At 31.9% G+C, this 10,803-nt stretch overlaps 1 protein-coding gene across 1 annotated transcript; it reads left to right on the top strand.

Moving 5' to 3' along the window:
- Positions 1–81: 81 nt before the first annotated feature.
- Positions 82–6,259, top strand: LOC129920184 (uncharacterized). Its single transcript, XM_056001417.1, has 3 exons — positions 82–183; positions 509–1,185; positions 4,802–6,259. The coding sequence occupies exons 2-3, from the start codon at positions 733–735 to the stop codon at positions 6,095–6,097; spliced, it is 1,749 nt and encodes a 582-aa protein (XP_055857392.1). The 5' UTR covers positions 82–183; positions 509–732; the 3' UTR covers positions 6,098–6,259.
- Positions 6,260–10,803: the final 4,544 nt, after the last annotated feature.

Below are 10,803 nucleotides of genomic sequence, written 5' to 3' on the forward strand. Positions count from 1 at the left end.
CGTGTATTAGGCATGTATGCATTTGTTTAACTCAGAATTGATTTGATTGGTTGGTTTTTTCTTGTACTTCTTTAATAAACAGTTATGATAAAAAGGAAAAAGACAAGACAGATTGCTTAAAAGCCCAATTATTGGTAAGGCCCAAGATGTATTGTGAAGATACAAATCTGAACGCACCATTTGGTAAGGAACAAAAGACCCTTCAAGCAAGCAGGTCCGACCTCGGTCCGAATCCGCTCCGCCTCAGACGGAGCTGAGTCCGACTTCGAGGCAGAAACTGGTCCGAAGGCGGCTCAAATTAGTATGGAAATTAGAATCACCGCGGAGCCGATTTTATATGTATTGGTTTTTTCACCACGATTTCTCCTTCGACTTTGTGTTCATATACAAAAAGTTGCAAGTGTGTGAGTGCAACCCCGTCTTTCGCGGTCGGAGGTCGGAGTGTCTTGCATTGCATTCGAATGACAGCATAAATAAGATCCAATCACAATTCAATAAAACTTCACAGATCCGAGGTGAATTTCTCAAACGGCAGGTGTTCAAAAACAATTTCGTATTTCCATTTTGTTTAAAATATGGCAGTTCGTCTTTTGCTTGGTTGGTCCTTCATCGTTTTGTCCTTGCTTGTCATCAAAAATAATTAAAACGAAAATATTGATATCTAATAATTCTCTAATATCTACAATAAACCAAATACTATACATTCATATAAATATTAATTTTTTATTAAAAATGTCGTGTGTAGTGGATAACAATGCCTTTGAAGTGATAATAACACCGTCTCGTAAAAGAAAACGCGATTCAGGACGCCTAGAATTGCCTTCGAGTGACACACCCACAAATACGACTCATCACAAAGCATCTGCATTTTCAAATGCTGCCTTTTCGTCAACTCCAAAGAAAGAAATCCAAAGTATCATTCAGAAATTTAACAGATTTCCACCAAGCAAAAGACGTCCCTTGGGCAAAGAAAACGGCAGTCGTCTTGTGACAACGGATGCTTGCTTGGAAGTAAAATCAATTGTTGATTTAGTTAACCAAAATGTAGTAGCCGAAGCTGGTAATCCATTTGAAGTGATTCGAAAACCACCAAAGAAGAAAAAGAAGGCTGACTTAGAAGAAGCTTGTTTTATAAATACTGGATTAAATCTTGATATACCAGAAAAGCAATTTAACCCATTTGAGGTAAGTAAAGAACAGAAAAGTTTGCTTAATTATAAAGGTAGAACTGTTATTGACTGAAGCGTCGGATGATGATGAAACAAAGAGGAACAGCGCTGGCAACCGCACTCGACGAATGAAAACTTATCAAAAAGTCTAAGAAAACAACAACAAAAACGTAGGATTTGACATTAGCTTCCGACTGCTTCTTCCATATAATAGTTCTGGCTTAAAGTAGGAACTGAGGGTGCTTAGGAAAGATTTTATTTATTTCAAATCTACGATACTATAATCCACAGATTCTGCATATAATAATATTAAAGTTTTTTTTTTTAATTTAGAATAATACATTTTTATATAAATTTATGAAAAAGGGTGTAATAACACTGGTCTGCTAAATTTATAATTTTTGTTTTTCCCTTTAAATAATTTTTTGAATCTACATCTGTTTCAGAAAAATTCTAGCACGTACCATTTTTTTAAAAATGGTTTTTGAAAAATATGAGTAGTTTGTAGCAAATAACCCTTTTAGATTCGGTTGACCTAGTACAAAAATAAAACTAATATTCTTATTAAGCTCGAATTTGGAGGACTTATTTCTCATAACATGATCTATCATATGACACAAAATTTGTATTTATTAAATAAAGTTTACACTAATTAACAAAAACAGCAAAAATATTGAAATCCTGCAGTTTTTAGTAAATTCCACATGAACAAAAACACCTTAATTAAAGACAATGTAAAATCTCAACGTCCATTATATATAAAAAGTCAAATATATAAAGTAAACTATAATAAAATGGTACATTAAAACAAATTTATACATACGTGTTTTGTAATTTTATTTACTATTTTTCTACTTAGAAATATCTTATCTGTGATAAACCATTCGATACACTGCCTTCTAAATCTTAAACAAACAAACAAAAGTATACTTTTCTTACGGTTTTTGATGTGCTGAGTTCGAATCCGAAGTATTATACTTTACTTTACATATTTGACTTTTTATAAATAATACGCGTTTCCGTATAGAAAATTATAGATTCATTAAAAGGAGGATTTCCTTGCAGAGCAGTGTAATGTGGGCAAAGATGCTTTAAATTAGGATCTTTGTACAAATAAATCAAGATCATCATAATACATATTAAAATATTTACAGCAATGAGAAATAGTGGAATTTCAAATATGAATTGCCGCATTCTCAATGGTCGACTAGGCGCATAAATATTAATTGAGGAGAGTAAAAAGCCACAATCAATATCAATAGAAAGAATATCCCGAACAAATAAGACACTGTATATTCTTCTTCTTGATTCAAGAGTTTGCCTTCCTAACAATAAACATCTACTTGTGTAATTAAGATTTGAATTATCAATAGATGAGAAGTGCTTCAAAGTAAATCTTAGAAATTTTTTTTGAATATCTTAGATTCTTGTTATAAGCTTTTTGGTATCAGGATTCCAAATTATACAGCAATATTCCAACAATGGTCGAACAATTTAACAATAAAGCGAGTTAAAAGTGTAAGGATTCTTAAAATCTGAAAAATTTCGCTTCAAAAACACTAACATAGAGTTTGATTTAGAGACAGTGCCGGTTTAAGCACTACCCTGGGCAAGATTGCAAGTGGCGCCTCTTAAAAAAAAAAAATTCATTTTAAAACATTTTTTTAAAATCACGAAACAAAGCAACAGCAGATTATCTCTTGCCTCTCATATACTTGTTAATGCATTTATTTTAAAAATGTGCAGTAGGGTGGTCCAATTTTTTGGTTTTTACATTTCCGTTGTTCCCCACTCAAAAATTGGTTGCATATGTGTTTTGTATTACACACGTGAAATTTCAGCTTTTTAGGTGAAGTGTAAGTGGGCGCTCAACAGGCTCAAAGTTTTTGCTCACATGCTGTTATAGCTGGGTCCTCATGCCTAGTAATTAACTCTTTTTTTGATTTATCAAGTGGATTAAGTTATGATGTGGTAAAGTTTTTCATAAAAAACCAATAGTTAAGTGATATTTTCACAGATAATAATTTTTGTTCATTTAAATTCGTCTGTAAGTATTTTTTGCTTAAAGTTAACAAAACAAGTTAGTTAGTGACTCAAAACCAAAGAAACATGAAAATCATTTACATGGTTGTCGGGAACATGCGTGCTTATCATGTTTAAGCCAAATTCCAACCTCAAGCCAAGTTCTAATACAATATAATCAGATATTAAGGGTAAGGTAAGGGTAACAAAGTCTAATATTCCAAAGCTGATGAGCGCCCTCTTCCTTTTACTTTTGAGGGCTAAAACTTTCAGCATGTGTTGGTATTGATGTCTGTAGCAAAATAATGCGTGGGTAACTAATGAATTATATGGTTTTTTTTTTGCCTTATAACGTGGACCACACTAATGTGCAGTTTATTAAAGTACATAAGCTTAACTTAAAAAAAATTAAATATTCATGTAGTTTAGGCTCAATTGACAACTTTACCTTTATCTCTGACTTTTTTGTTTAAACACATTTAAAGAGTAGGTACAGTTGGTTTAATTCGAACAATATTTTTTCAAAAACTTTTTAAACTAGGTACATTTACGTCGTGTTTGATTGGAATCACTCAATGATTCACTCATTCTGAAATTCAATAAAAAAGTTTGAATCGCTTCCACCCAATTCTGAAATTTTAATATCTGTATTGGTGAAAAATCAAATATTTTTTTTGTTTTTTCACTAGGAGAGTAAAAATTTTTCATTCTCCAAAAAGTTTAGGACAAAAATACGAGCGCCGTTGAAAAAGTAAAATAGAAAAAAAATTGGGGCGCCTTTGTGAAAGTAAAAATACGTAAATAAAACATCGATTGGAAAGACTTCGTTATTTATACAACTTTTGTAACTTTGGGCAACGGCCCGGGCTGCCCCCCCCCCCCCCCCCCCCCTAAAACCGGCCCTGTTTAGAGACTAACGTTGGACTCAAAATTTAATTTTTCGTCAAAAACTACACCTAAGTCTTTAGTTTCAACTACTCTAGATAGTTTAACGCTCTTTAAAATGTAATTAAAAATGATAGTACTCAACCAACGATTATACGTCAAAATAGAACATTTGAACAGATTTAGAAGTAAGTCATTTCGTTCACACCATTTATAAAAGTTTGTAATGTCCTGTTGAAATGCAAAACAATCTTTGTAATCTATTATAATTTTGAACATTTTTATATCATCCGCAAATATTAAACAATCCGTCATCGATAAGACTGATGAAAAATCGTTTATAAATACGTCAAAAAGCGGTGGGCCTAGATGGCTTCCTTGGGGAACACCTGAAATTATATCTATTAAATTCGATTCTAACTATGTATTTGTTTTCTACCAATAAAATAGGATCTAAACCAATTTAGTAGAGCACCATCAAAAAACCATACAATTTTAATTTTTGAACTAAAATGAGGTGACTAACCCTACAAAATGCTTTAACAAAATCGGTATAAGCTACATCCATTTGATATTGCTTTTCTTATGCTTGAAAGCATTGGTTAGACAAATTTGTTGAATTTGATCGACCCTTAAAAAAAACCAGGCTGAAAATTAGAAATTTTACCTTTTACTATAGTTTATATTTAATCTTCTGTTAAATTTAAAATATATTTTTCTTCTAGGTCAAGCGTGAGTCTCCAGCAAAATTAGTTAGAGCAACTGAACCACAATGCTTTGTTAATCCCGCACTTAACATTCGCACGCAAGAAACAACTGCAGCTAGAAATCCTTTCGAAATACAACGCAACAATCCGATTTTTGAAAATACTTCAAATGGAATCGAAAATCCGGGCTTGGACTTGGCGAATGCACCATTGCGGATTGGAATTCCATTCAAGCCGACTACTGCTTGTCGTATTGACTTCAAAAATCTAACACCTTCAAAAATGTTGGCAGAAAAACTTGTGTTTTCTCCTATGAATCCAAAAACGCCTAGAGTCTTGGCCGATATCAGTGAAGAAGATACCACAATGGACATTGGAAAAGAGCTCGACCTTTATCAATTGGAGCTAGAAAATAGTATAAACGAAGCAAAACAAAGAAAAACGATAAAATCTGATGGCCGGACTTTCAGTGAAAAACTAGAAGACATTGAGGAAAACTCACAAGAAGAACAGGAAGAATCTGAGTCCCAAGAACCTAAGACGCCAGAAGTACCTAATGTTAAATTAATTATAGAAAATAACCAGGGTACATTGAGACTTGAAGACGTAGACACACCGCCAATTCAAAAGACTTCCGATCAGGAGATGACCACATTGGCTGTAAACAAAACTTATGTCAAGGATCCGGTATTAAATGAATCATTTACCGATGATGAAGGTATCGACTATGACGATACCGAAGATGATGATGTTGCTGTGGATTTTAAAGCTCCAGCACCGTTTGTGCGTGCTTACCGCAGACCGGATCCAATTCCTCCATCACCACTGAGCATCGAAAATAACATTGATACTTTTAAGAAAGAATCAAAGGATGCCATCGCCGCTGGAGCTGAAACCAAATCAACAATGAAAAGCATTCGTAACAGTATCAGGAAGCTGATTCATTCTAACAAAGGTTCTAGTGAAGATAAAATGGAGAAGAAACCGCTTACTTCCTCAGAGTGTCATTCACCGGGTAATCATTTTATGGAAACAATAAGGCATAGCCTACGTCGAAAACCACAAAAAGAAGCCAGTGATACGCCATTTACTGAACCTTCTGCTCGTGAAGTATCAATCATTGATACAAGCGAAAGAAAAATGAAATTCAAATCGAATATAAACCAAAGAGATTATATTAAAATGGAAGATCTGACATCGGAGAGGAAGACTTCTTTGCGGAGTAGCCTGAGAAAATCTACTCGAGATGTTAAAAACCAAATTATGAAGTCAGTTTTCCATAAAAACATCGAAGAGTATAATTTTTCTAAATGATTTAAAAAAAGTTATTATCTCTTGCACCAGTATTATAATATTTTGTTTGATTCACTTTTTTTATTATTATTAATTTATTCAAGTATAGTTTATTTTTTTAAGAAAATATTTAACACGTTTTGTCCATTTTTTTATTATCTAATAAAAATATAAAATCATTAATTTATTATGTTTTATTAGGCTCTTTTGGTCTTTTTGTTTTTGGAATGCGAATAAATAAAAAACTTTATTCCATTCTTTTACCCAACGTTTCGTAAGAATTCCTTACTTTTTCAGGGGATTTTTGTTCTTTATTCAATCTGTAGTGGAGTCAAATTAGCTTTATACCTCGGAATCCAGGGAAAGTCGATGCATCTGAAAAACGAGTATAGGGCTGCATTATAAAAGGGTCAAATAAGAAAGTTAAAAAAAAAAAATTTCACCGCTCTCGATTACAACAGTTTTTTATGGACCGTTTACTGTCATTCCGTATGCAAGCGTCAATCGGAATTGCTGCCTCATTTTAGATTTTGATCAAACTTTGTAGGGATGTTCTCTAGGACTGTTAGGAAGCCAATCCATGATGATTTAATTTTAAGTTGCGTGGTTTCCCCGCTACCCGCATTCGAACTTTTTCAGAAGTTAATTTTTATATTATTATAGCTTTGCGTCTACTAAAGATATCTTTTTGTTTGAAACGCCATTTTAAAGCTTAAGAGTAGTAATTTCAGATGCATCGACTTTCCCTTGATTCCGAGATTTTACAAATTTTATGTCTAATTTGACTCGACTATTGTTACAAATATATAAATACAAATAATACATTTTAAATTTAAAAATATTAAATACTAAATTTTTTTTTTTTTTAAATATTTTAAATACATAATTTTGTTACAAAAATAAATAATAAATAAATAATAAATAATTCTTACACTTGTATTAAATCACATTATAATTGAATCATTTATTTGCAAAACATGATAAGTCCATGATTTTAAATTTTTCGGGAGAAGAAAAAAACGTTCTATTTTCTTTTGATATGCGTAGAAAAATTTATAAAAAATACATTCTGTAGAACTCTTGCCTAGCTACAAAATACCGTTTCGTTTTTAATTTTTGGAGCGATAGCTCAAAAGATAAAAAATAAAAACGCTTTTGGACTTATCATACTTTGAAAATAAACGGATGTGAAATTAGTTTTTAAATGGATATGCAATTTTGCTTTTAGCCCCAGTCTATCAAACAATTGTATTTGAGAATAAAATGCTATGTCCGGACTGCTTATTTAACTTTAAAGTAGCTTTAAACTTAAGATTTTCAGCCATTAATCTAATATACCATTTTCACAAAAAGAAGCTGTTGTTTATTTTCAAAAGATGATAAGTCCGGGACTTATTCTGTTTTTGATACTAAAAAAATATTTCGCGTAGCTGTAAAATCGAATATAGATGGAGTAGATACTTCATATTTTAAAGACAGACGTGGTTATCCCTGGAGTACAAATTTAGTCAAAAAAACGAATTTAAAAAAAAAGTGGACTTATCATGTTTTGCAAATAAATGATTCAATTGTTAAAAACTCCGTATTGCATCCTCCCGACAGCACTGACACAAATTAAAAATAAATAACAAATACAATATAAAATAAAACAAGCAAAAAAAATAAATTATAAAACTAGACGAGAAAGACATTTATATCACAGCTTAATTTTCAGGTACTTGATGTTAAAGTGCTACAGCATAGTTTTGTTTGATGTTATCGGTGTCTTCTTTTGTGTTCATAGTTCTCTTGATTTCTTTTGAATACGTAAACTTTCTAGTGTTAGTCTAGTATTAAACATAAAATCATTAAACCAATGCAACTTTTTGAGATGATGTTAATTTATTTTAGTAAGATTAAATTAATAAGGAAATTGGATTTTTGTGGGGCAACATTTTGTTTATGGAATGTGTATGGGTACTTCTCATTATAATGATCTCGTTTTTATTGTATGATCTCGTTTACAACTTAACATTTCGAAATATGAAATGTTGTAGGAATTCGAGAGGCACGGTAATGTTTAGCCAAGTTCTCTACCAACTATTATACTACACTCTTATTTACAGGACCCAACTCGGGTCATTTTCGACCTGCCTCTAAGTTCTATAATGGCGACAGAAATATTGAATTTATAACATGTGTTCTCCTATGTTAAAATTATGCTGGCCCAAAAAGCACTAATGTCGTTTTTTTTCACTCTATTAAGGAGTACTCTTTTACTCCTTTTTCTGGAGTGATAGACCATAATGAGAGTAATTTTGTGTGTGTGACAAGACAAAAATGGATAATTTCCTTGAAAAAAAAAATAGTCACAACAGACCTAGGGAAAAAATTTTATGAATTGAAAAAAAAAAAAAAAAAATTAGTATTAACCCTCTACTGCATGAATTAATATTAGCGGACGAAAAAATTAAAAAATGCTTTACATGGGTTCTTTGGGTTGTTTCAAAACGGTTTTCATTAAAAAAATTTTTTTTAATTAATTTGTTTAAAAAATTTGTTTATAAGCCAAATTTGGCTTCGTATGCATTAAGGGGTAAGAAATGTTACTAATTTTATTTATTCCGATTATGTAAAGAATATAATTAAAAATATCAAAAGATAAATATTTATCATTTAAAAACAAAATAATGTAAAATAAATACATTGCATTACAAAAAGTTAAGAATTAATTCAAATTTGGCTCATTTTAAGCCATGGAACCGAGAAAAGAAATTTGTTTTTTCCGTTAAATATATTTTTTTCTGGTTCACATTCTTTTTACTGTCGAAGTAAGTCTTGCTCCAACATTTTCACCCACTCCCAGATCTTACAAAAGCTAAGAAGTAATAAAATTATTGAAAAATATTATAGGTGAGCCCCCCTTTCCCTGAAATTTGTGTGGTTACGCCGCCGGAAATGGGGTTAACATGTGAAAAATGTCTCTAAAAGCGAAGGGACTCCATTTATGAATAAAACATAGCTTCCAAGCAAAATAACAATGTAAAGGAACAAAATTTTCCAACAAAAAAGTTTTACATATAGTGTAGATTTACAACCCCTGAATGCATACGAAGCCAAATATGGCTTCCCTACTTTTTGCCCTCCCAAGACCAGGCCAATAACTTTTTTTCAATAAAAATTGGTTCATAGCATACACAATTAGACAATCGATCCTAAATAAATTTTTAATTCCACTTTACTTTCCAAAGAAACGCAGTAATTAACACTTAAAGTATGAATATATTCTACACTTTCGATTTCAATGCACCCGACTGATCGACTCACCTGTGATCATAAAATACACCTATATTTTGTGTCGGACACACGAAAAAACTATCTCTATGGGTTCTCAGAAACACAAAGAAGAGGATTGTATTGAATCTTTACCATTTTTTTGTGACAGAGAAGAGAAAAGTGCTTTCAAACTGACAAAACCATATTTGGCTTCGTATGCAGTAGAGGGTTAATAACATATTGTAATGTTTTATTCCGGGTTCACAATAAAACTTATTTAATTTCCACTTATATTTCCGTTCAAATAAGAACACACTTCATTTCAACTCAATTTACTTTTATTATTCGCTCAAACCACACCACGCAGCTTGTAGGCAAACGTCAGTTGACCGCCGAGTTTCCAGTCTTGGTATTTTTTGTTTATGGCTCAAACAAACACACTTTTAAATCACTTTATTTACTACCAACAATTCGCAACACTTTATTTCACTTTGTACTGTACTCTTTCACTTTCAAGATTAAACTGTCCGGTCGGTGTTTACGCTGCCTTTTATACCGGAATGTGTGTGAATGTGGAATGTGTCAAATGTGTGGTGAATGTCGTGAATCTATAAATGTGTGCGTGTTAACGTCATTTACCAACGTGGTGGCTTTCACATATATTCACAGACAGCACTGTACACAAAAGGGTTTCGGGGGGAAAGACGTACGAAAGTTTCCAGTCTTGGTATTTTTTGTTTATGGCTGCCCTTTTATACCGGAATTTCGAGATTCGAGAATGTCTTCGAAGGTTCTCGTCTTTGCTTCTCGAAACTTCCTTTCCAAGAGGGGGCGCTTCATACTTCCAGTCTAGTTGGATATTTTGGGATGTGTTCAGAGGGTAGGTAGTTTCTTGATTATTAAAGGTCCGTTCACATTTCTACCTTTGCAGTAGTAGGTAGTGTGTTCAGACTTTTATCTTAAAAGTAGTTCAGTAATTCATCGTTACAATATCTATAAATCCCGTACGTATTTCAATGCAAAGTAATGCTTTGAATATTTTTGTACTTAATTTTAAGTGAAAATGTTATTCTGCTTGAGCTGCGCTGTTTGCCGTTGAGCTAGATACTTTTTTTTTTTTGCAAAGGCGCTTATTCAGATTCACTGTAAAGACGCTGTTTTGTTATTTTCTTATGATTCTTTAAAATTACACCCAATACTTGCCTAACAATATATCATATGTACTTCAGAACTTTTTTGCTACCACATTTCGTTTAATAAAAAAAAAAAGCCTTTTTTCAGCACTTTTAGTGTCCTAACCGCTTAAAAAAAGTTTTGGCAAAAAAATTGATATACATAGCTATATCATACACATATAGATTAAATGAAATTTTGATAATTTTTTTGTAGGAAATAACATTAAAATAGTGTCATTTAATTGGCCATAAGATATAAAAGTGAAATAATAAAATTTGAAGAAAAACTGAGTAAAA

Source organism: Episyrphus balteatus, chromosome 4 (assembly GCF_945859705.1).
Source record: "Episyrphus balteatus chromosome 4, idEpiBalt1.1, whole genome shotgun sequence".
Classification (NCBI taxonomy): domain Eukaryota; kingdom Metazoa; phylum Arthropoda; class Insecta; order Diptera; family Syrphidae; genus Episyrphus; species Episyrphus balteatus.

Excerpts from the sequence above, each read along its gene's own strand:
- LOC129920184 (XM_056001417.1), top strand. The coding sequence starts at position 733 with ATGTCGTGTGTAGTGGATAACAATGCCTTTGAAGTGATAATAACACCG. Across the intron at positions 1,186-4,801 it reads AGCAATTTAACCCATTTGAG|GTCAAGCGTGAGTCTCCAGC; the intron begins GTAAGTAAAGAA and ends TTTTTCTTCTAG.